The sequence below is a fragment of the Orcinus orca genome, chromosome 8 (assembly GCF_937001465.1).
Source record: "Orcinus orca chromosome 8, mOrcOrc1.1, whole genome shotgun sequence".
Taxonomy (NCBI): domain Eukaryota; kingdom Metazoa; phylum Chordata; class Mammalia; order Artiodactyla; family Delphinidae; genus Orcinus; species Orcinus orca.
The window spans coordinates 14,836,142-14,862,556 of record NC_064566.1 but is presented as its reverse complement, the minus strand read 5'-3'; the positions used below and the strand labels follow the sequence as shown (position 1 = coordinate 14,862,556).

At 47.5% G+C, this 26,415-nt stretch overlaps 1 protein-coding gene across 1 annotated transcript in view; it reads right to left on the bottom strand.

The window, feature by feature from the left end:
• SYT13 (synaptotagmin 13) overlaps positions 1 to 25,555 on the bottom strand; it is a 42,171-nt gene extending 16,616 nt beyond the window's left edge. The window contains exon 1 of the mRNA XM_004264422.3: positions 25,252 to 25,555. Within this exon, the coding sequence (XP_004264470.1) occupies positions 25,252 to 25,431 (180 nt within the window). The 5' untranslated portion in view covers positions 25,432 to 25,555. The remainder of the gene's footprint in view (positions 1 to 25,251) is intronic.
• Between the last annotated feature and the right edge of the window lie 860 nt (positions 25,556 to 26,415).

Sequence of the window (26,415 nt, the reverse complement as noted above, 5' to 3'; positions counted from 1 at the left end):
CAAGCCTAGACCAGCCTGGCCCCAAAGCCCACTGCCCCAGTGGCCCCCAACCTTTCTTCTGCCTTCAAGCCTTTGCCAGGCAGCACCCACCCTTCAGAGACGCTTGTCATTATTACACATTTCGACTAGGCACCCTGGGAGGAGCTGTATGAATTGTAAAGTCAGGCCCCCCTTTGCACCTCCACCACATTGAGAGTGTCACTGGGCATCCAGGGGCCTGGCTTCTAGTACTGACCCAGCCGTCTGAGCTTGAGTAACTTTTGGCAGGTCATTTCACCTCTGAGTTATCGCTCAAGAGGCAACGTGATTTCAAGGCTTGTTTCACTCCCACAAGCCAAGCTACAGAGAGGTGGGAGACTCTGTTCTTTATTTGCTGATACAGGTGAGTTGGGGAGACAATCACAAACAGGAGAGTAAATAAGAGTATATTTGGGGCTTCCCTGGTGGCGCAGTGGTTGGGAGTCCGCCTGCTGATGCAGGGGACGCGGGTTCGTGCCCCGGTCTGGGAAGATCCCACATGCCGCGGAGCAGCTGGGCCCGTGAGCCATGGCCGCTGAGCCTGTGCGTCTGGAGCCTGTGCTCCGCAACGGCAGAGGCCACAACAGTGAGGGGCCCGCGTACCGCAAAAAAAAAAAAAAAAAAAAAAAGAGTACATTTGACAGTTTGGGACTGCCGTACAGAAGCAGGTGGCAGACAGCCTGTGTAAATAACAGGTGGGAGAGAGCAGAGGACACCTGCAGGGGGCAGGCAGAGGAGTCCTGGAGGTCAGGGAGGAGCCAGGGCGTGAGCTAGACCTTGAAGGACAGGGGGTCTGGAAGGCAGAGGGAGGGCTGGGGAGGAAGGCAGGACCCCGGGAGGAGACACACAGAGCAATGGCCGATGTCCCCATGTCTTTTTGTCCTCCACAAAGTGTTGCCTGCCTCTAACATTTCATCCGAGTTATGCTAATTATACTATTTCACAATAAAGAAACGGAGAATGGAGGAAGTTCAAGGTCATACCACTGATGCGCAGTCTATAACCAAGCCTCCAGAGAGTTTTCACTTCCAATTTGTGTCATTTCCACTGCCTTACAGCTGTTTTTCAAAAAAATAAGTCCTTATTTGTTTTGGATGCTGGATTCTAAGTGGCAACTGCAGCATCACGGGGTTCGGGCTGCTAAGACTCCCTCCTGTGCGGCAGCTTCCCACAGCTTCCCGCAGGCCACTGGACCACATCCTCTTCTCAGAGTCACCCTGTTCTGTCACTTCTGCGGCCGGAACTGAGGCTCTTGGGCTGGTCTACATTTACACTCGGTTTCGTCTCAGTTCAATCATTTTACAAAAGGACTATGTTGATTAATTCGCAGTTAGATCAAATTTGGCTGACTTTGCATTTTTAATGGGGAAATAATCACTGGGCTCAGTTTTGAGTGAGGTCCAGTCTGTGTCACCTCAAGTCTCTGCAGAGCCTGAGTTCGAATTCCTCCCTACACAGTGGGTCTCACTTTGTGTGCCCCTGAGAACCTCAGGAGCCTGTAACGGGCTAGGCTTTTCTTGGGTGTCCGTCAGTATCCATTCCCTACTCCCTCTACCTTCCCTCTAGGTCACAGTATTTCTGGGTCCCACCCTAGCTCCGGGGCAAGGGTGGGGAGGGGGGTTCTCTTTGGTCTGATTCCAATCTTTCTTGGCATCATCTTGGGAACTGTTTCTGCCCTGGGGAAGCCACCCCAGACAGAATGAAAGGACTTGCTTTGCACGGCACCAGAAGAGATTCTCTCCCCTGCTGAATACGAGGTATGTGGCCCTGCCTCGCGACAGCAAGGTGAGCCGGCCTTAGAACAGAGCCGACAAGGTGGACCACAGAGGAGAGAGACAGAAGGAAGCTATGTCTTTGATGACAGTGTCATTAAACCACCGACTCAACTGAGCCTGAAAGCTGTCCTACCTTTGTACTTCTGGTTACATGAATAATGTTGTTCTTATTGTTGAAGCCCGTTTGGATTGGGGTCTTTGTGAATTGTAGCCCAAAGCATCCTGAACTGATGCAATGCATTTTTTATTGAGCATCACAGGAGATCATGAGCTTGGTGTAGAGAAACTCTACCTAGGCTCAAACATCTCCCTGAGACCCTCTGCATCCAGCCAAACACATCCTCTTTTACTGTTTATCCTCGTCCTGCCTTGGTAAGATCCTGTACGGCAATGGCTGCCTTTAGTGGAGAATGATTTATAGCCCTTGACCAGGCGAGAAGCAGAGTCTGCTGACCACTACATGAACCTCTCCAAGTAGTGAAAGCAGCAGCTGATTACCTATCTCGTTCCCTTGTACAATCTTATTTGTTACGTTTCAAAACCCTGGTTCCACCCCATCTTTCAAATGCATCTATGTTTCCACTTAAATAGCTTAAACTTCAAAGCCCGAGAAGCAGAAAAGAGGTCTGGGACTTGAGGGAGGGAGCCTGGGAAGGGATTATGGTTGGAGCGGATGAGTGCCTGGGAGGAACGAGGTGCTCAGCAGGGCAAAGCCCATGGGAGGACCTGAGTTCAAGCCTTACACCGCCAGTGTAGGAGCGGCAAGATTTCAAAGTGGGATTCTCTTTCTAAATGCCCTTTGAACCCAGAAAAGACGGTCTGGAAATAGAGATGCAGGATGAATCAGGGAAGGTTTCCAGTGGAGGCGAGTGTTCAACGATTAGGGAATGCCCAGCTGTGCTTGGCATGGCAGGTACAGAGATGCGAGAGACACCCTCACTGGAGCATCAGCCCCTTCTGATTCGTATGCTTGGCTTCTCCCTCCTCACCTGTCTCCGGGGCCATGAGCCACTTGCTTCTCCCCACGTGGCCAGCTCTGCGTGGACACCGACCAGCTTCGCATAGGCACAGCCCCAAAGTGTCTTATGTCACACCCGTGCCACACTCCTCTTGCACCTGCCCTGGACTTCTTTGTGGCTGCTGAGGTGTGAGACACCCAGGGGCACTCTGGGTCCACTCAAGGGCAACCCGGATGTGTCAAGAGTTAAAACTCCGTGGGGGGAATTCGACCACTGTGGGCTCCTCCCTCTTCCTCGCTATTCCTCCCAAACAGTTCAGTGACATTTCAGAAGATGACACCTCGAGATCCAGCAGTCGCCCTGGACACCAGCTGGTGGCCGGCTCAGTAACGCTCCCTGTGCGCGCCCCCCCCCCTCCTCCTGCATCCCTGGATGTCACTTGCTGATGAAGAAAAGCCCAGAGGCCTCTGGCAGGCTCAGCTCTCCTGTCATCCAGGCTAAGACAGATGGCATGGGTGGGGAGGGGCAAACCTTCATTTAATGAACAAGTATTTATTGATGCCCTACGACAGGCCAGGTCCTACGCTAAGTGTTAGGAACATCGAAGTGAATGAGACAGATGCTGTCCTTTTTTTATGGGGCTTATGTTGATAAAAAGGAAATTAATTATGTAGTTAATGATCTGTAAACAAATGTTTAACCTTACTAGAGATTAGGTGACCCCTTTTGTGACATGATTAATTTTTTCACCTAAAGGCTGTTTATGAATTCGGGTTTTCACTCTGGGGCAACCATATTATAGCATCACAGCAACCAGAAGTTACGGGTGGGGGAAACAGTCCCAACTGGAAATGGAAAGGGATGGCTTTGCCCTTTATACTTGAACTTTAAAGAAAGAGATGGCAGAGTAAGAGAGAGTTGAATATAGAGTTTTCAGACGAGGCCAAACATGGGCCATTGTGGCTGGGGTCTGAGGCTCAGCACAGCAAAGTCCCCCTCAGAGGGGAGCTGGGTCAGAGGACAGGGACCTGACAGCCTCTGTCACTCTGGGCTCTGATACTGGCAATTATGCATACTAACATGTGTACAAGAGTTTGAAATACAGCCTTGTGGTCAGAGTTCGTGCTCTAAAACAAGACAGCTTGGTTGGAGTCCAGGCTCTGCCAGCTACTCGCTGTGTGATCTTGGGTCTGATTAATTAACCTCTCTGTGCCCCCGGTTTCTTCATCTATAAAAGGGAGTGTTAACAATAGTACCTATCTCCTGAGGTTGGATTGAGGAGTAGAAAAGACAACTGGGTGTAAGCTCTTAGCACAGAGGCTGGCATGGCAAGCCCTTGGCCAATGTTGGAAATACTTATTTGACCCTGGAGTCTATGTAAAGTTTTTGATTTATGCATTGGGACCAGTATCTATATTCTTTTTCATATTGTTTAGCACAAAAGAATATATATATTCTTTGTCATATTTTTCCTATTATGGTTTATTATAAGATATTGAATATAGTTCCCTGTGCTATACAGTAGAAACGTGTTGTTTATCTATTTTATATATAGTAGTTTGTATCTGCTAATTCCCAACTCCTAATTTATCTTTCCCCCAACCCCCTTTCCCCTTTGGTAACCATAAATTTGTTTTCTATGTCTGTGAGTCTGTTTCTGTTTTGTAAAAAGTTCACTTGTATCATATTTTAGATTCCACATATATGTGATATCATATGGTACTTGTCTTTCTCTGTCTGACTTCACTTAGTATGATAATCTCTAGGTCCATCCATGTTGCTGCAAATGGCATTACTTCATTCTTTTTTATGGCTGAGTAGTATCCCATTGTATAAATGCACCACATCTTCTTTATCCATTCATCTGTTGATGGACATTTAGGTTGCTTCCATGTCTTAGCCATTGTAAATAACAACCGGTAGTTTCTTAAAAGTTAAACATATATCTACCCTATGACCCAACAATTCCACTCCTAGGTATTTTTCCAAAGAAGATGAAAATATATGTTGACAGAAAGACTTATACGTGAATACTGACAGTAACTTTAGTCATACTAGCCCAAAACAGAAAGCAGCCCAAGTGCCCATCAACAGGAGAACAGGTAGGTACATCGTAGCGTATTCTTACAATGGTATAGACTCCTTAACAGTAAAGGAAGGAATTGTGAATATACTCAACAACAGGGTAAGTTGCAAAAACATGGTCAAAAAAAGAAGGCATAATACATAAGCATCTATACTGTGTGATTCCATTTATATCAGAGTTTCTCAACTCAGGGGACATTTGCGATGTCCGGAGACATTCTTGGTTGTCACGGCTAGAGGTGGAGGCTGCTATCGGGTAGAGGCCAGAATGCTGCTAGCCATCATCCTACAATGCACAGGACCACCCCCCACAACAAAGCATCATCTCACCCCAATGTAAATAGCACCAGGATTGAGAAACACTGATGGAGATGAAGTTCTAGGACAGGTGAAACTAATGAATGGTGATAGACATCAGAACCGTGGTTCTGATGGCTACTGGGGAGAACTGAGTGGTAAGAGGCATGGTAGAAGTGTGGGTTAGAGCCTAGAGGACAGATTTGTCAAAATTGATCAAACTAGTGACTTGGGATGTGTGCATTTCACTATATGACAACAGTACCTCAATAAAATTTAGATAGACACACACACACACACACACACACACACATGCCTCTTGCCCACCTGCTGAATTAGGCTTTCTGGGGTGGGCATAAGAATCTGAATGTTGAGTGAGTGTCCCAAGTGATTCCTACACATGGCCAGCCCAGAACCTGTCTGTGGACCTGTAGTTAGGATCCACTGGTCTCTGGGTCAGTGTTTCTCAAACTTTCCTTCCAAAGCAGCACCTGAGGCAGACGAAGGTAACACGTACTCCAGAGAACGGGAAGTCTTCTGGCGTAATTGGGATTCTTTCTTGAAAGCTCCAGTTCTATCTTAAAGTTCATGTGACTTTTTGTATTTGACTCCATATTATTGTTTTAGTATTAAAATGTTTTAAATTACCATCAGGACAGAAAAGTTTCGCTTATTTATTTTGTGACTTGGGATATTTCACAGGACACTGGCTAGTACCACATTCCCTCTGCTCCCCAACACACACACACACACATACACACACACACACACACACACACACACACGTGTGCTCTAGTGGAGAAGCAGGACTCTTTCTTCCTATGTTGGACAACATGCAATAAATCAAGCTAGAAGTTAACTGAGAAAAACAGTCATTTTTCTTCCAGGGAAGGACCAACTCCTAGAGTCTGTGTGAACAACCGTCTGTCCAAATTTTCATTCCAACTGTATAGATAACTCCTCTAAAGAGAATTTGAAGTGCAGCTATAGAAGCTCTTAACCCAAAGCCTTGATGCTCTCTGCCCATTCCCTCTGTGGAGCATCCTTGCACGCACCTACAACTGATTGAACCTTCTTGGCTAGCAGGACACTTGTTCATGACCTTGTATTAGTCAGGGAAGACCACCTGCTATGTAACAAACAACCCCCAACTTCAGTGGCTGAACACAGTAAAAGCTGATTTCTCTCAGTCTTAAAGGGTCTGCTGCCTGTTCTCCAAACTCAGAGTCCTCCCAGCCTCTTCCATCTTGTGGTTCTGCCCACCTGTGCCCTGTACTGTTCCAATATGAGCTCACTGAATCCTCATAATAACCCTATCAGGAAGTGCTGCTATGATCAATCCCATTTTACAGGTCAGGATGCACAGCCAGCTAGTGAGTAGTAGAGGCAAGGTTCACACCCGGGCTGGCTCTCTCCAGAGTCCTCTGTTTACCCGCTCTGTCGTGCTTCCAGCCCTTTCCCACCTCCTCATATTTGTAGTCATCCTTTACTGGTCACCCATGATTTGTGCCCCTTAGACTGTTGCTTGGGCCACTGCCTGGCCCCGCCACCCCTTACTCTGCCCCTGCGTGCCCTTTAGTCAGAGGAAGAGAGTTGAAGTGCTGGTTCCACACTTTGACGTATAGAAATTTCACCTGGGAGAATGGAAAAATCAGATTCCCAAGTGCCTCCCCTGCCTTGACTCAGAGGTCTTAGGAGGATCCTAAAGAATCTATGTGTCTAAGAAGCTCCCTAGGGTGACTGTGACACAGGTGGTCCCTGAGACTCACGTGGGAACGCCCTGGTTTTGGGGAGGTCCTAGAATGTCAGGCAGGGTAGATGGAGAAACGTCCTCTTGTGTGGTGAGCTGCTCACAGGCACGACCTCCTTCTGTCACGTCCTCTCAGCTCCCCACAGACAGTTCAATGATGATTGATGGAATCAATGCGTGGATGGCTGGTGAAGGAGGGTGGGTGGTGGGGCGATTAGTATAATAATAATCACTATGATGGAGACCAGCGAAACACGAGACAGAGTGCATAGAAGCACATCAAACTTTGCCCGGGGAAGGGACAAGGTGGGGTGGGGTGTATAATGGGAGGAGAATTTCATAACGATTCAGAGACTCTGACTTTTGGTTGCTGCCCCCCAGCCCCGCCCCAAAGCCCGGGCAGCAGTTTGACAGGTGCAGAAGTGGGGGAAGGGCTTTCTGGGTCAAGGCAGCCGCATGAAAGTCTGCAGTGTGTTCAGAGAACAGCGGGTACCACAAAAGCTTAAAGCCCTACGAGAAAAGGAGGGGCGATGAGTGTGGCCATTATCCCCATTCTTCTGGAAGACACAGAATTCAAACGCAGATTTTAAAAACTATAATTCCACAGGGCTGGAAACCACACAATGGCAAGATCCCACCCAGAGAATCTTGTAGGTGGTGCTGCATTGACTCCATCAGTTACATCACAAAGCCTGAAAGGGCAATATGGCCACCATCTCTCTACCACTTCCTCTGCACCCGACGCTCTGCAAAGCGCAACAGACTTTACTGCATTTGACCCTCACACAACCCTAGAGATAAGTGCCCACTGTTTTCTCTTTTCTATACCCTAGTGTTAATAAATAAAAATAACTTAATTCCTTTCTCTACAGAGGAGGAAGTTGAGACTCAGAGACATTGAAACTTGTCCAGGATCCCACAGCTAATGTATGAGAGCTCTAGGCGTGGACCACGAGTCCACCACGAAGCCAGTGCTGCTAAATGACATTCCACAACATGGTTCCCTGCGGACTATGTCTCTGGATACCAGCCATAAGCTGGTAAAAATGGAAACGTCCAGATCATTGCACTTGATGTGCTGTCACATCTCACATCATTAGATTGATGACCCCATGCCCCTCCCCACCTGGTAGTGGTGTAATGACCTGCCTGGGTGTTTGGGCATCAGCTTTGTTCCTGCTCTCAGTTCTGAATCTGGATTTGACATTCCTTGTGCAGAAAATGTGTTTCACTTGTGACCTGAGCTACGATAAGGTCAAGACTATGTTATAACCTAATCAACACTTGTCAGAAGCGTTGTTTCAAAGCTAGGTTATTTTAAAGGGGCACAGAAAACTCCCCTGGTCAGTAAACTGGGGCTCAAACCCAGCCTTCCCTCCCCATCTATCCATCCGTATCCTCCCATCTCCAGCTATCATAGCACGGCTGTTGACAATGGGTTTCATCTCTGAGCCAAGTCCCTCAACCAGCCTTTAACTTTTAAAATTCCGCTGCCCCCTCCGCTGTATTGGTTCACTAGAGACTTAAAAGTCTTTCTTTAGGGATTTCCATGGTGGCGCAGTGGTTGCGAGTCTGCCTGCCGATGCAGGGGACACGGGTTCAGTGCCCCGGTCCAGGAAGAAAGATCCCACATGCCGCGGAGCAGCTGGGCCCGTGAGCCATGGCCACTGAGCCTGCTCATCCGGAGCCTGTGTTCTGCGACAGGAGAGGCCGCAGCGGTGAGAGGTCCGCGTACCGCAAAAACAACAACAACAACAACAACAAAAGGTCTTTCTTTAAACTGAGTCCATGTGTAGGAGGGGGATCTCAGCCCTGTACCATCATCAGTTTGGATAAGATGGGAACACACATGCTTACTTGGTATTGGTCTCATGGTCTTAAGCAACAGTGTCCATTTGGATACTTTAGAATTTTTTTCTCAGTTTCTGATTTATGGGAGCCATGTTTTTAATGTAAGACAGGCAGTTTGGTATTAAAGGTTGGAAAACATGGTTATATACCCTTTTGACATTGAATTCAGGATCTTGTTTCGGAATAGTTACAGGATTTCTTGATTCTATGATGCTTGGATAATTGATGAAACCATTGACAAAAGCAACAATTTCCAACCTTGTTGTTATGCCAGTGTACTACATATGATGGCTGAAGTACTGATATTTGATAGTTTTTGACTCATTTAAAAATTGATTAGAGCACATTCAGGGTTTCTCTTATAACAATACCTCTTTCACACATTTGTGTTCTAATACACTTTTCTGAGTGGGAGAGAAAGGAGATGAATTCTGCAGAACCCGTCAAGTATGTGAATAGCACCCATCAAAGGTGATTCAGCTCAGAAAAAACGTGCAGAAAACCACTAATTGAAGACTTCCTTCCACTCATGTGTAGACACTTGGAAAGCACATCAATTTCTAACCAGTGGTATAAAAAACTGCCAAGTTGTAAAACAAGCCTTCAAAACAGGACAGTGATTGTTTAACTAGATTCTCCTTATATTTTGGTTTTAAGCCAAAACCCTCCAATTAACCAACCTTCAGATTTCTGCCCAAACAGAAATCAGCACACACTTGTTGCCTGCTAACTATGTTGTCAACCACCCTATGTACCACGGAATAATTCTCTGCCCTTGGGAAGTTTACCATCCAATGGTGGAGGTGAGATAGTCCATAAATGAAAATATGAGGCTCTGATGCTACAACTCTTCTACCCTCTGCCCATGGCAGACATGACTAATCGATCAAAGTGTTCTTTCCTGCTGTGATCAGACACAGCTTGTTCAGCTCAGGGATCCAGGAAGCCACTGCCAATTAATAAGAATTGATATGCAAGATGAAAGCTATTTGCTCCTCCTGATGCATACTTTACAAAAGGGAAATAAGTAAAGAAGGTAGAATTAAAAGGCCAAAGGTCTGGACTCTGTGCTACAGAAGACCTAAAGAGGAGTTCCTCAAAGTCAGTGAGATCAGAGAAGGCTTCCTGGAGAAGCAGCTTCAGCCCAACATTCAAGGATAACTATGGAGAGGAGAGGCAGAGGTATCTCAAATGGAGAGAAAGGCAGCAGCCTGGGTACAGAGGGGAGCATGCTCAGGGTGTGGTGGGTCTGGCAAACCAGCTGAAGAGAAAAGTTGGGGCTGAGGGATGGATTTGCAAAGGAATGGTGAGGCCAGGCTGTGAAGGGCCTCCAATGCTGAAGACTTCTCCCAGGTAGTAGAGTTGACAATGCTTAGGGGTGGAGCGACGTGTAGGGAGAAGGAAGAATCCAAGAGAGCTGCATCAAGGAAAAGTACCTCCATTATTACCTCTCGGGTCTCTTTCTTTTTCCAAAAAAAACAATCCCTGAGTGTCATTGGATGTCTACAGTCACAGCAATGTTTGGGCAACAGATTGGTTCTTCCATGTGACTTTCTTTTTTTTTTTTTTAATTGAAATAGAGTTAATTTACAATGTTGTGTTAATTTCTGCTGTAAAGCAACATGATTCAGTTATGTATATACTTTTTTTTTTTTTTTTAATTCTTTACCATGGGATTTTCATGGAGATTTCAAGGAAGGGACAGCCACTAGGGGGCTTCTTCTAATATTCTCTTCCCAGCTGTCACTTTGGCTGACTCAAAGCTGGTGAGTATCATCCCTAGATGTAGCTGTTCCTTCTCTTAAATGGGATCCAGATCTATTGGATTTCCCTTCTGCGTGACAAGGGCCAACATTCGAGCAGTCTACACAATGTTGTCACAAAATACGATTAGATCATGGAAGGTCCATAATATCAGAATATTTGACTCCAAATTACTATAAAGGTCAAACATTTTTCCTCAGCTCATTTCAAGCTTCAAGCCCTGAAGCTTCCAACCCACAGGTGTGTCTGTTTGGCAAGCATGTACTAAAAACTTCGAGAGGGGCAAAGCACCATACTAGATGCTGGATCAAATGAGAAAATGGGCCATGATGTCAACAATACCCTCCCTTGCCTCCCCATCCTTTCCCTGATGCCACGTGGTGAAACTCCACTGGTGGATGAGCCCTGCTAAACCATGATGTTTCATCAAATAGCCCTGTGCTGCAAGAGAGTCACCTAGACAGGGTGGATGGTTCCATGATCAATTCATGATCTCCAACCTTAAACTCAGTCCTTTCCAGAAATCCTGCTGTTTCCCTAACTCCTCCCTCAAGTCCACATTCTGGAATTTCTCTCTCTCCTCTGACTTCCTTCATAGAGAAAAAGGAAACCAAGAGAATGGAAGCCCCTTAGCGTCCTGTTAAGACACAGCGACCTGCCCTTCTTCTCCAGACAGATGCTGTGCGCGTCCCTGTTCTGTGATGCTGCAGGAGGTGTCTCCCACTCTCCCTCCCTCCAGGACCAGTCCTTCCATCAGAGCCTTGCGCCCCATCTGCCCATGTGGGGGCCTTACACTAGCTGTTTCTTTTTTTTTAATCTCTCTCTCCCTCTCTCTTGAATGTTCATCCTCTCTTTCAACTGGCTCTTTCCCATCAGCTTTCAACTGTGCTCAATATTCCTTTGACCTCTTTTCCCCTGCTCAGCCCCAGCCCTAGCCCTCTCCACCCCTTTGCAGTCATGCATCTCAAAAGAACTGCCTATACTCAATGCTGTTCTCATTCCTCACTTTCCAGCCACTCTACAACACTTTCCCAGAGGCCCCGTCAGCCCACTGGAGGTCACTTTTGGTCTCCAAGGTCACTGGTAACCTTCACTGTCTCATTCCTATGGGTTTTTTCAGTCTTACCTTATTTGAGTTCTCAGTGATTCCCTTCCTCTTCAAAAGTTTTTCTCTTGTTATTGTTATTATTTTGATATCACATTCTCCAGGTTTTTCTCCTTCCTCTCTGGTCACCCCTCCTTGTCTCATGAAATGTTGGCGTCCTCGGTACTTGTTCTTAGGCCCTCTTCCCTCTCATTCTGCACTCTTCCCAGGCGGTTTCAGCCATACTCATGGCTGTGGTTGCTATTCCCCAATATATATCACAGCCAGACTGTGAGCTCCAGACCTGTGGAACCACCAGCACAATTGATAGCTTCATGGAGATAGCTCGAAGGCTCCTCACACTTGCCCTGCACAAAGGTGAACTCATGACTTAAAATCCATGGCCTCATCCTTGTTTCATTGATTGCAACCACCATCCTAAGTGAAACACTTAGTGTTGTCCCTAACTGCTCTCTCTTCCTGAAGCCCACACCCAAGCATCTCTCCAAACTACAGCCGCCATCATAGTGGCTCAAGCCATCATGGTCTCTTTCCAGGGTTTCCTTGGTATCCGCATTTCTACTCTTTCCCCACCCAAAAGGATGTTTTCACGGCCTAAATCTGACCACGTCACATCTCACTTAAAACCTTTCAGTAGCTTCCATTTTGCTCTTGGGATAAATATCCAAATATTAATGGTGTCCCAGAAGGTCCTGTGTGGTGCTCTCTGGCCTGACCCACCTCGTTAGCTTGCAGTCACTCCCTCCTGTGCTCTCTGTGCTCTACCCTCTTTGACCTGCTTTCAGTCCCTCCTAAGTGATATTTCTTCTTTCCACAGGGCCTTTGCACATGCCCTATGCCTAGAAGACTTCAAACGCTCATCCCCAATACCCTTACCTAGTAAATGGCACTAACTGTATGCTACAGGGGTGTGTAAGACAGTCCATCTGGTGTATGGAAGAAAATTACAGAATCTCATTTTATAATTTATTTTTGCATTATTGTTTTAAAAGGGCCATGTTTGTGCATGTTTTATGATGGACACAATATATTAGTAGAGCGATATGTATACATAATATGAAGCCTACATATGCTTCACAAAGAATTAAGTATACATGTATAAGGGGTACAAGCTCAAAATGTTTTTACTGAAGGGAGTCTCCAAATATGTTAAGATTGGAGCACTAATGAGTTATCACTTCTTGAGAGAACTCTTGCTTCCCTTACCACACCTGATACAGTTAGATTTATATTCATTTGTACGACGGTGTAATGAAGATCTCTACCTGTAGAACATGAGCTGCAGGAGCTCAGGGATGTTGTCTGCCCAGTCACTGTGGTGTCCCTATTGCTAACTCAGTGTCTTGCACATAATAGGTCATCAAGAAATATTTTTTGAATGAATGAATATCCTAGAAGTGTAATGTTCATGCCCACCCTTCCCATCCCAACAGAGGGCTTTCATTTTTCACATCTGGAATACTTTTTATGAACTCTCTCTTTCCTATGCAATGAACATACAGACAAGTCATTGCTTTGGTAAAGGATAAATAAGAAAAGGATTCAGAGATGCCTAAAATATACTCTGAGTAGTGACTCGTGCTGACAGTGTTGGGTGCTTTCAAAAGCGTTATCTCAATTAGTCTTTAATACTACCGTAGAGAATCTTATTGTTATCACCTCTGTTTTGTCGATGAGGAAAGTGGGATTTGGAATGGTCAAGGTCATTTAGCTGGAGGTTGAATTCACATTCAGGTTTAGGGTCTAAGTCTAATTTGCTTCCTGTTATATCTCAGTGGCTTGATGCTGAAATGAACATTTTCATTCTAAGAGGTAATTTCCTCTTTTGAGTCGTCTCAAAAAACTAGATTGTTCTTACCTAAAACTAATACTGGTGGGTATCCAAAAAGAAACACAAGTCTACCATGTAGTGGTTACCAATGGGATACCTATGCTCCTGTTCATTCCTTTCCATCCTTTGTCTCTGCAAGTTTTGTAATGAGGCTGTCACACAAAGGACAACAGTCCTGTTGCTACTTGAAGGATCCATCCCACTTGCAAGGTAAGAGACGGGCTTATTAGATGATGCATTTGCAGGGAATGTGTCAAAATGCCCTGAGACCACGTTGACATTTTCCCACGGAGTTTCATCTCTTGACTACCATCACTGCCTTCACTGTATGTACGTCTCTCTGGTATCGTTGCTCTTTCTTTGTGAACAGATGGTGCTGGAAATAAAAACACATTCTAAGATGCTTGGGGAGTGCACTGTGAGAAGAGGTGGAGGGGAGGCGGGATCTGAAACACGGAATGAGCTTAGAGCTCTCTGAAGTTATTCTAAGCTTCATTCTGCAGCTGTTTCCAGCAAGTCTTCTAGTTGCCCAACCAAACTGCTCTTCCCCAACCCTCTCTTCATCTTCAAATGCATTCCTCTCCAAAACATCATTCTTTTTTCTTTTTTTGGCCGCACTGCATGGGATCTCAGTTCCCCGACCAGGGATTGAACCCACGCATGGTGGTGACATTGCTGAATCCTAACCACTAGACCATCAGGAAACTCACCAAAACATCATTCTTAATTCTGTTTGAAAAGCAAAGTCTTCACTCTCCTGCCTCAGTAACTTACATCCCTCTCATCAGGCCACTCTTAACAGCAAGTCCAAAACTACGTGGTTTATAATGATTTTCCAAGTAAAACGTGGTCCCCCCAGGGTATTATCTCATTGGTCTTTGCAACGGGAGATTTTTTAAACTGTCTCCAATGTCAGCTGCAGGAACAGAGGCTTGAAGGGAGGGAAACCAATACAAAGTGAAGCCACCACGCCCTCCAGGCTTGTCTTGATCCCATGCGGCGTCACTGAAGGTGAGCACAGAGATTCTTCCACAAGCTCAGCACCTTCCCCTGCATTTCTGTGCTTGTGATTTTTATTCCGGCTGCAAGCAGAGGCGGTGGCCCCATGAATCTCCTCCCCATTCATCTATCCATCCGTCCAATGACTCATGCAGTCATTCAACATTTCTCCTCACTTCTCTTGCTCTCTGCAAAGCCTGCTCAGTTTTTCTATGAAGGAAAAGTATGTCTTGGATTTAATGAGTGGAGGGTGGAGGGAGTCAATGAAATATGTCAAGGTACCCTAGGGTCTCTGCCAGATGGACTGACTCAGTTTCACAGATTTTCCATGGGCTGCGCCTCCCCTTTCTCTCATTCATATATGCATATGTGCATATTCACATTTACACATGCATATGCACATATTCAAACATGCAACCACCCCTCATTATTTGACTCTAATCTGCTCATGGAAACATGCTGGCTAGTGAATTTCAGAGAGCAGTCACTTGTATTCCACTATTTTAAATGGAGAAAATTACAATGCATTCCAAGTCCACCCAAAACCTCAATCAGCTTCCCAAAATACCACTGTATATTGCTGCAATGCTCTTAAACACCATGTAAAAGTCTCCCAGGAATGTTCTATAATATGAATCAGTTAAAACACCCTTTGTTTAATTAGCACTTAGGGAACTCCTTGGTGGGAATGTTTGTGTGTGTGGAGTGAATGCATACGGTAGGGGACCAAGGCTCCTCCTCCTGGCATCACACTGCCCTGATGATGCCAACATGAGGAAATGATGTTGAAAGGTAGTAAATAGCATTCCACTTGGACCTGGGTTTGTAGGGCCCCCCAGGAACCTAGGTGAAGCAGATCGGGACCCATGAGGGACTAAAGCTTGGGGCAAAGAATGAGGAAGGTGACAGTGATAACATGCCCCATATTTAAAGAATGGAGTAGCAGGTGCAAATTTGCTGGGAGAGCAGGGGAGCCAGCACCGCTGCACACTCCACTCCTCTTGTGAGGCTCAGGAGCCATGACATGATTTCACGGGTGTGCCCATGTGGATTCTCTGTAATTGGCATTCAATACAGAGCAGAAATGTTCATTGAAAACGTGCAAGGTACTGATGAAGATTTTAAAAATCAGAGTTTGAATTTTTTTAAAAAATTAGAAGCCTAGAAAGTACTTCACACCCACTAGGATGGCTATAATAAATAACAAAAAATAACAACAAAAAATGGCAAAATAATAAGTGTTGGCAAAGATGTGAAGAAACTGGAACTCTCACGCCTTGCCGGTGGGAATGTAAAAGGTGCAGTTGCTGCGGAAAGCAACTGGAGGTTCCTCAAAAAGTTAAACACAGAATTATCACAGGACCCAGCAATTCCACTCCTAAGTATATACTTGAAAGCGTTGCAGACAGGTACGCAAACAAATACTTGTACAGGAATGTACATGGCAGCCCTATTCCAATAACCAAAGAGGTAGAATCAACCCAAATGCTCATCAACAAATGGACGGATAAACAAAGTGAGGCATGTACATATAATGGGTTGTTATTCAGCCATAATGAGAAATAAGCTCCTCATACACGCGACAACGTGGGTGAATCTTGAAAACACTACGCTGAGTGAAAGAAACCAGGCTCGAAACGTCACCGATCTAAAGACTCCAAATACATGAAACGCCCAGAAGAGGCAAATCCGTAAAGACAGAACACAGCCTGGTGGTTTCCAGAGACGGAAGGCAGAGAGAGAGAGGAACAGCGTCTGCTTCATGGCGATGGAGTTTTCTTCAGGGGGAATAAAAATGTCTTAGAACTAGATGGAGGTAGTGACTGTACAACATTGTGAATGTGCTAGATGCTACTGATTCGTACACTTTAAAATGGTTGACTTTATGTGAATTTCACCTTAACTTTAAAAAGCTTTGAAAGTAACTGTAGCCTTCGCACTGTCAGTACACAGGTCAGTGTCCCTCACGTAGGCCTTAATAAATGTTTGATACATAAATGAATAAAGCAATGGAGGAACCTGCCCATGGTCTGCAATACCCTGCTTGCCCAGGCTCCGGTCCACCTCCCAGCCTCATCATACACTGGGCATCCTTTCTCTCTGCCCTCCAGGCACACTGACTTTTCCCTGGGCCCTCCTAAGCGCTAGGCTGCCTCCTGTCCCAGGACCTTTGCACGGCCTCCTTCCTATCTGAAACCCCTCACACCCCTCCCCATTGCCCTGGTTAACTTCCCCTCCTACGCCAGCTCTCAGCTTGGCCATCACTCCCTCCAGGAAAGCCTTCCCTGACCTGTTCGCCTGTATCACTTCCACCTTACCCTCTCATAGCACCAGAATTTTCTCTTTAGGTCACTTGCCACCATCACACATTTTCATTGATCTGTGCTCTTCTTCTGCTAACTTTGGTTTCCCTCATTACAATGTAAGTTTCATGAAGGCTGAGAAAGGTCACTGTGTCATTGAGGAGGGGGCGGTTCCTGCATCCCCAGCCCCAGCACAGTACCCGGCACAGGTCTGCGCTCAATAAACATAATTGAGAGAGATGGGAGGAAGGAATAGATCTAGCTTTTTCATCTGTTTTCCTTTAGAAATCTCCTAACTCATGATTTCTTAACAAATTGGCTATAGGGGGCCCTTTGTATGCACGTGTGTGTTGATTCAGACACGTACATTCAGAATCCCTCAGTTCTCTTTTTTTTAATTAAAGCTTTTTTAAAAAAATTATTTTATTTTATTTTATTTATTTTTGGCTGTGTTGGGTCTTCGTTGCTGCGCGCGGGCTTTCTCTAGTTGCAGCGAGCGGGGGCTACTCTTCGTTGCCGTGTGCAGACTTCTCATAGCTGTGGCTTCTCTTGTTGCGGAGCATGGGCTCTAGGCACGCAGGCCTTAGTAGTTGTGGTTTGCTGGCTCAGTAGTTGTGGCTCGCGGCCTCTAGAGAGCAGCCTCTGTAGTTGTGGCACATGGGCTTAGTTGCTCCGCGGCATGTGGGATCTTCCCGGACCAGGGCTTGAACCCGTGCCCCCTGCATTGGCAGGCGGATTCTTAACTACTGTGCCACCAGGGAAGTCCGAGAATCTCTTAGTTCTTAAAACCTGTCTCTGTGAAGGTCTTCTCCTCCATCCTCAAAGTGGGGTTTCCCGATGTGTGTTAGCAGAAATAAGCTCCGGACGTAGTGGATGCAGTAATATCGAGGAACAAGTCGGACATGAGCTGTTACTGGTTTGGGGGAAATTGTAGGTCAACAGCGTGGACGGGGCAGGGATCATCCACACATATTCTGATTCCTCCCTCTGGCGTCTGACTCCAGGACAGTCAGTCACTCTTTAACTTGTCTCTTCTTCTTTGTCTTCTGGGTCTGCTGCTTCTCCATCCTGCCAGTCTCTCCCCTTCCTTCTGCCTTCAACTTAAGCCCCTCTGATTTCTCATCCAGGTGTTTCTTCCATTGTGTTCTGATGGGCTCTCTGCTCCTCTTCTTGTACCCCAGATAATCCGGGCTAGTACCTGAAAATCTAAAAATGTCAAAAGATGCAGCAGTGGGGCTTCCCTGGTGTCGCAGTGGTTGAGAGTCCGCCTGCCGATGCAGGGGACACAGGTTCGTGCCCCGGCCCGGGAAGATCCCACATGCCGCGGAGCGGCTGGGCCCGTGAGCCATGGCCGCTGAGCCTGCGCGTCCGGAGCCTGTGCTCCGCAACGGGAGAGGCCACAGCAGTGAGAGGCCCGCGTACCGCAAAAAAAAAAAAAAAAGATGCAGCAGTGCTTTCTGCTGGAATTAACAAAAGGTGCTAGTGAACCGTCAATCACATGAAGAGAAGAGCCATGAACATGAATTGTCTACATGCTGAACCAGAGGAGAAACTAGACAGGGAAAAAGATGTGACGGGTCTGGGACCTGCCACCAGGAAGGGATTGATGGACACAGACCAAAAGTCCACATTATGTATGTTTCAAAGGGCCAAGGGTTTCCGATGGGTGTGCACTCATCTCCTTGAAGTAATCTATGCTAATTTCTTGACGCAAAATTCATACTGTCTTCCCTGTTGCTAAGCGACCAGCCCAAACATGTTTACTGTGTAAATTTCTCTGGAGGGCCCGGGGCTGCACCCAGTGCTGGAAGCATGGTGGAAGCAAGAGGCAGCAAAGACCTCCAAAGCTTTGGGAAAGGTTTCTGCAGATCTTTGACCTGCAAAGATTCATACATTGTAGACACTTTCATTTCATATCTGGGGAAACGCAGTGGCTCAAGTAAAATTTTGACTAGTTTTTTCTGCTAATCTTCAGCCTAGTGGTCAGACGTGTGGGCTCCGGAACCAGAATTCCTAAATTTGATTCCCAGCTCTGCCACTAAGTTACTTAAGCACTCTGTGTTTTACTTTTCCCATGTGTAAAACGTAAGTAATAATTGTGCCTATTTCATAGGGCTGTCGTGAGGATAAAATTAATATGGTTAAAGAGCTTAGAACAGTGGCTGGCACACATAAAGAACTCAATAAATGTTAGCTATGCTATCACTATTCTTTATTATTCTGTGGAAACGGGTCTATTTTTTGTTTGTTTGTTTATATGAACAGGAAAGTTTACCAGCCAGGAGATCAGCTGAGAAATCAATTATTTAAAAGGACTGAGAATCCAAGGAGGTCAGACCTTACGGCAGTCCAGAGTCAAATCAGTTCCAGGAGTGGGGTTAGCAATTCATGTTGGCCTCCTGCGATCACTGATGTAGAGGGGAGGCCTCGTCAGAATAGCCAACGAGAACTGGAGAAAGTTCTACTTTGGGCCCATGGCCCCCCATACCTCGCCTGTCATGGTAGCACTGTAACACGCTTCACGGCAACTGCTGGCTTTACTGTCTACCTCCCCACTTGCAAGGAACAGCAGGCGCCTGTCTTTTTATTGCTGCATCCCAGTGCCTAGCATGTGTTCATTAACCTTTAGTGAATGAGCTTATTAGCTGATGAAATGCAGATTGGGGCTCTGATCCATCCTCACTCTGACAAGTCTGCATTCAGACAAGTGATCTGAGAGGATGTTGCTCCAGTGTTCCAAGGAAGAGGAAAACAGGTGGGAGAGTTAATCAGGCCACGTTGATGTTCTCCAGTCCCTAGTCTGAAGGAGGAGGTGGCCACAGGAGTAGCAGAAGCAGGCAGACAGGGCCAGGGAGGTGATGCATAATGGACCACAAAAAGGAGGGCCACGTCTCTTGATTATAGTCCCCAAATCATCCTGGTATTAAAAATACTGGCTTGACGGGGAGGTGGAAGGGTAAGCTGGGACAAAGTGAGAGAGTGGCATAGACATATATACACTACCAAATGTAAAATAGATAGCTAGTGGGAAGCAGCCACATAGCACAGGGAGATCAGCTCGGTGCTTTGTGTCCACCTAGAGGGGTGGGATAGGGAGGGTGGGAGGGAGGCTCAAGAGGGAGGGGATATGGGGATGTATGTATACATACAGCTGATTCACTTTGTTATAGAGCAGAAACTAACACAACATTGTAAAGCAATTATACCCCAATAAAGATGTTAAAAAAAAAATACTAGCTTGATACTAAATCAGCGTTCACAAACATTCCATCACAACTTGACAAATAATAAAAACTTTACTGAGTTATAACTACATACAGAAAAGTACACAAATCATAAATGTAGAGCTGGATAAATTTTCTTTCATAAAGTGGACACAGCTGTGTAACCAGCGCCACATCAAGAGGCAGAGCTTATAAACAAAAGCTGGGAAGCTCCCCGACTCTGCCCCAGTCATTACCTGCCCCCAGCAGAAACCCCAGACATAAATGGGCTTGAATTCAAATCTTGTGGAAATGGAAGCTTAACCACGTGCATTCTTTTGCATCTTCACTCTCTTATTCAGTGTTATGTCACGATATGATGATTTAACTCAAAATATACATTGAAGGGTTATCATGTGCCCGTTATCACACCGGCTATAGTCAGGGATACAAGGAAAATGAAATACACTCCTTGATCTTGGGGGTGTGGGGGAGGACTCCACTGTACATATGTTGTTTGATAAAAATACAGCATATGTTTAAATTATTTCTTAAAAACTTTGAATCTATTAGTGTTTGCTGTAGTCTGAATGTTTGTGCCCCCTTAAATCAAAGATGACACAAACAGATGGAGAGATGTACCACATTCCTGGATTGGAAGAATCAATATTGTGAAAATGTTAGGAGGTGGGGCTTTAATCCATTTTGAGTTTATTTTCATGTATGGTGTAAGGGAGTGTTCTAATTTCATTCTTTTACATGTAGCTGTCCAGTTTTCCCAGCACCACTTATTGAAGAGACTGTCTTTTCTCCATTGTATATCCTTACCTCCTTTGTCATAGATTAGGTGGGGCTTTTGGGAGTGAGTAGGCCATGAGGGTGGAGCCTTCATAAGTACGATTAGTGCCCTTATAAAAGTGGAAGGAGAGAGCTCCCTTGCCCCTTCCATCAGGTGAGGTTACATCCAAAAGTCTAGGAAGCAGGTCCTCATCAGACACTGGATTGGCCAGAACTTTGATCTTGGACTTCCCAGCTTCTAGCTCTAAGAGAAATAAATTTTTGTTTATAAGCTACCCACTCTGTGGTATTTTCTTATAACAGCCTGAATGACTAACATCGTGTTCCATCAAAAGCCACTTCCCTTCTCAACTCTGCTGGAAGGAGGGTAGGATTTTATAGTTTGGTAGTAAGTAACATTGGGAGCTAGGAGCTTTTGACCACATAACTTCAAGGGGACAGCAGCAGGGTTACTCTGAGACTCATTTGAGAAGATTCATGTAAGCAAGGTAAGCACCAGATGGGAAGAAAAATCAGACCTGAAACGAAAGCTTTCTGAGAACAGGACTGCAACTCGTGCTAAAGTGTCAGGGCACTGAGCCGTAGGGAAGGGCAGTTCCCCTTACTTGCTCTGTAGTTATTTAGGTTCGTCGAAAGGAGGGCTTCCTCTGCAAGGACCCAGAAATGCTGTGAGTGACATCCTGTGCAGACGAGCATGAAAAGGAAATTCTGGGGGAAGGAACCAATGGGTCTGGCTGCCTCTTGCTAAGAGATGCGGCAGCAGCGGTGAAGCGAAGATGATTACACACACACACACACACACACACACACACACACACACACACACACACACACACCCCGTGTCTGCCTCTCTGCTCTGTCTCCTGGCTCAAGCATCCAATAATCACTGCATAATAACCGAGCTTTGAAAGATGGGCTGACCACAGGGAGGGAGGTCCCAGGTGATGCTGCCAGGTCACAAGGACAGCGTAGTGAAACTGAATCCCTCTCCTCCCTGGAAAGGCTGCACGCAGGTGAGGCTGAGGGATTGTGTAAGAAGGCAGGATAAAGGGTTCACAGTGTATATTTCAGAAAAACCAAGAAAAATAATGAACTGAAGCTAGCTGGAGGCATGAACAGCGGTGACTGAGGGTTTGCACCCTCTGCCACCTCCCACATGGTGGAGATGCTGGATGGATCCCTTCAGCTGTCTGGAGAAGAATGTCTGAAAAGCAGCAAATAAAAGACACAGGACTACGACAGTACATCTAATAAAATCAGTCGGGGAAATGGTTATCTGTGTGCCTCTTTATTCTTTCATTAGATAATAGGATCTAGCGGGGGATTTAATAAGTACATAATTTAGAATTAGAGGCGAGCGTAAATGGTATCGTAAGGCATCTGCAACAGCTGTGATGTGCTCTGGAACTATCTGTGATTTCCCTTGAGGACCTAGTCACAGATATGGCCAATATTCCTGTGGTGTGTTGTTTATACTCCTACTTACAGAAAATGCTAAGTTTCATGTAGACGTTAATGAAAAGAAAGATACAATTTTTCCTCTCCAAGACCAAGAACCCCTTACAGTCTAGCTACAGACTCCTTGTTGGGGTCTGTGGACCTCAGGTTAAGAACCCTCAGGGAAAGCTTCAAAGTTCTTTTCAAAATCACTGCAATTCATGACCAGAAATTGGACTCCCAGGCATGGCCAACAAATCCAAGGAATTTTTCCAGCAACCACAATCAGCGACTTAGAGAGACACGGGCGGTCACTCTATATCCCAGAGAAATCCCAGTGGCTACAGGAATCTAGAACCCTCTTCCCCAGCCCCCATGCCCTCTCTGTTTAAGGAACATCTTCAGAGAGGCTTCCTTACCTGACTCTCCTCCTCTCTGTCAACATGTGCCACGCCCATCGCCCTGCTGCCATCTGCCACCCCTAATACCCACCTCCTTTACTTTTTTTGAAATGTCAACATAGTGTCTTTTCTCTGTGTACTCTATCTGGGTCAGCAGCTGAATCAGTCTGAGCACAATGGTAGCCAAAACGACATTGTGAGATCTCAATTTCATCACGTTCACACCTACACATTCAGCCCCAGGGGCCCAAATCCTTGTCACTGAGGGAACCAAGTGAGGGATGTGAATGGATGGGTCTCACGTATCAACAAATGTTTATTGCGTCCCTACGAGCTAGCCCTGGGTTGCACAGGGGCTGCAAAATGCATCCACATTTTAAGAAATAACCCAACGGCTGGACACTGGGATGCCTTTATTTGTCAACAATTGCTTTTTGGGCACCTACTAGGTTCCAGACACTGAGTAGGTGCTGGGAATAAATATTGTACAAGTGAGCAGATAGGAAAAATCACATCCAACTGTCCCAAGTGCTACAAAAGAATTGGGAAGGAATGGTATGGAGAACGTAATGGGGGCGGGAGGGCTCTGTTACATGTGGCCATAGACAAAATCCTCCCTGAGGAGGTAAGATCCTAACAGAAAGAGACCTAAAGGATGAGAAGGAGCCGTCTGTGTGAAAAGCCAGAGGAAAATGGGAAGGGTTGATGTCTTCAAGAAGGATCAAAAAATCCAGGGAAGCTGAGACGGCCCGTGAAGTGGGCACCTGGCCTGAGCTTGGCTGGGGAGGTAAACACCTGCCACATCGAGTAGGTGAAGGAGTGCAGTGGCTAACAGCGCGGACTCCAGAGCCAGACCAGCTTGACTAGGATCCGGCTCTGAAACTGCTCGAGCTGTGTGGCCTTGGGCAAGTCACTCGCCCTCTCTTTAGCTTTTTCAGCTTGAAGTCGGGCTCATCATATATGTCCTTCATTGAGTTGCTAAATGCATTAAGTGTAAAGCACTTAGAACGGAGCCTGGCGCAGAGTACGTGCCAGGGTCCAGTTTGCTGTGTTTGCTCCAAGCTCAGTGAGAACTTGTGGAGGATTTTAAGCCAGGGAGACGCGTGATCTGGTTTGTCTTTAACAGATCATTGGCCATTGCGTGGGCTACTGGTCCTCAGTAAGACAAAGAGTTGGAAGGGACCCCGGAGGTCACTTACACCAACACTGTCCGCAGCGGTTCTCTCTGGGAAGGGGAGGAGACAGTGCCTGAAGAGCACCACTGTGAAAGGCAGACGAATGGCTGTCCCTGAAGCGTGCCGGATGGGAGAGGAAGTTGAGGACCCAACGTCTGGAGAAGGGCTCATCCAACGCCCCCTCCTCCGCCCTGTGCCTGCCTGGAGTGGGTAGCCCAGTACTCCCATTTCAGATGGTTCTGGGTCCCACATCCCACTGCCCAGTTGTCTCCTGTTCTTGCCGGTGTCAATGTCACTTTTCTCGGATTGTAAGTGTGTCAAGGACAGCAGCCATTTCTTTCTACACTCAGTGACTGACACAGGCCCCGAGCAACTGGGTCTGAGCTTTTGAATAATTAATTGGCAAAGGGAAGGTGGAATCACAGCTTTATAGTGCCTCCCCTGGAACTCTAAGCTCTGGAAGGAATCTAGAGGGCCTTGGGAAGTCATTAAGTCACCCCCTGCCCTAGGGCCTGCCTTCCTCCAGTCCTTCCAGCCATACTTCCTTCCGGGTCTCCAGAGGACATTCTGCACTCACCACCTTGGGAATGTGTCCTGGAGATCGCAGCCCATGTAGCGCTGTCCTTCCAAACCTTTCCCAGACCCCTTCTGCTGCTCTATACAATGGGGACACCACCCATTTCCTGCCCAGAGAGGCTCTGGGGACAAGCTGATGCGTGGGATAAAAGCCCTCCTGTCTCCAGGGGCATCTCCAGACACACCTTCGGGGAGGTCTCAGCTACTCGCTCAGTCTGGCTGGAGCTGAGAGCTGCCAGGACAGGGTGAGGGTCCTCCAGGCCCCTCCATATTCATCTGCCTCTCCAGACCCCAGGCACACCCAGCACCACTGCCCCTCCCCAGCTCCCACTGCAGCGACAGCGGCCGCCTCCTCTCTGGATTGTGGTGGATTTCCCCCTTCTCGACTCTGTCAATGCTCTCCCTGTGCCAGCCCGCAACTGGCCCCCTGTCCTCTCTCTCACAGACCCCCTTCTTCTTCCCCCCAATTCGAGCTTCTCATTCTGCACATTCCCTTCTCAGTCTCTCCTAACCCTCACCGCCCGCTCCCCGGGCCCCCTCAGAGCTTCCCGGTCTTATCACTCCTCCCAGATCCCCACGCTCGCCCCCCAGCCCCCAGCTCCCCTCCCAGTCCCATTCCCATCCAAGCCCGCTTCCCTATTCCCTCCCATGCCCGCCCCTATAGCGCTCGCTGTCCCGGTTCCTCTCCTGTCCCCCCGAGGCCCCCATACCCTTCATTATCCTCCCCGACCCCTCCTCCACCCCCAGGCCTTCAGGACGGCCCCCCCTCCCACCCAGGGTCCCCGAGCACGTCCTCCGTCCCCACACCCCGCCATGCTCTATCGTGCAAAGAAGAACGCCGACCATTCCCTGCCACCCACTCCCCCGCCACTGCCGGGGAGACCCCACCCGGCCCGGGGAGACCAAGGCGCCGCCCCCTCTCACCTGCTGGGACCGGAGCACGCCAGGCTTCGCCTTCTCCGGATCGGGGTCCAGGTCCCGCTGCAGCACCCCCTTCTTGGGGTGCATGTGCCGGCACAGGCAGGTGACCCCGCACAGCGCGAGGATGCTGGTGGCCGTGCCCAGCGTGGCACCCAGAGCGATCACGGGCACCGAGAGCACCATGGTGCCCACTCCCCGCGCGGGGCTCGGTCCCGCCGCCGCGCACCTCCCGGGCCTGGGATCCGGGCGCGCCAGCCGCTCTCCAGCCGCCGGGGGGGCGGGGAGAGAGGGCGGCTCGAGGACGTCAGAGCAGGAGGCTGGACCCGGAGCGAGCTGGTGCGCCCGCACTCAGCTCCGCGTCAACCAGCATCCCTCCCCTCCAGCATGTGACCAGACCCCCGACCCTAACCGGAGCCGGGGCCGTTCAGGTGAAAGGAACGTGAGGGTCGTCTCGGGCCATCCTTCACGCTTTACGTAGAAGGACACTTGGGTCCCAGAAGGGCAGGAGTTGGCCAAGGTCACACTGTGCGTTAGGTTAGCAGGGAAACCGGGGCTCAAACCCAGGCCTGAGACTCCGTCCGGGTAGGGGGTCGTTTTACCAGACTGCTAACCCTTTGTTCACCCTCTCTGGCCGAGGAGGCTGGAAAATCAACAGGAGCTTTTTCGAACACACAAAGCTGGAGATTTCCTTTCTCCCGAACTTGCCCTGTGTTTACCACCAGGGAGAGGGGCTGTACCGCATCCTGGTGGAGATGACTGCAATGATTCTCTTCACATCTGCACTTCCTTTAGCCGTGACCCGGTACTCTACCATTATTACCTAATCAGATTTGCAGATATTCTCATCTCCATTTACAGATGAGAAAGCCAGAGGCTCAGAGGGGATGTGGGGCAGCTAGAAAAATCCAGTCATCCTGAACCCAAACTCAGGTGTGCAGATTCCAAGTCCACATGCCACCCTCAAGGAAAGGACTTCTCTTAGAATGATAAAAGAGTATCGCATGCAGCAGCTCGGAGTACACACGTTGATTCAGAGAGGGGGAACATAAGTGTGCTTAGAGTGAGGGGAAATTAGAATTCCAGGCAGGAGGAGGGCTGTCTTAAATCACAAAACAGGGATTTCCAGTGTTTTTCATTGTGCAGGGTTTCATTTAATTCAGCAAGCAT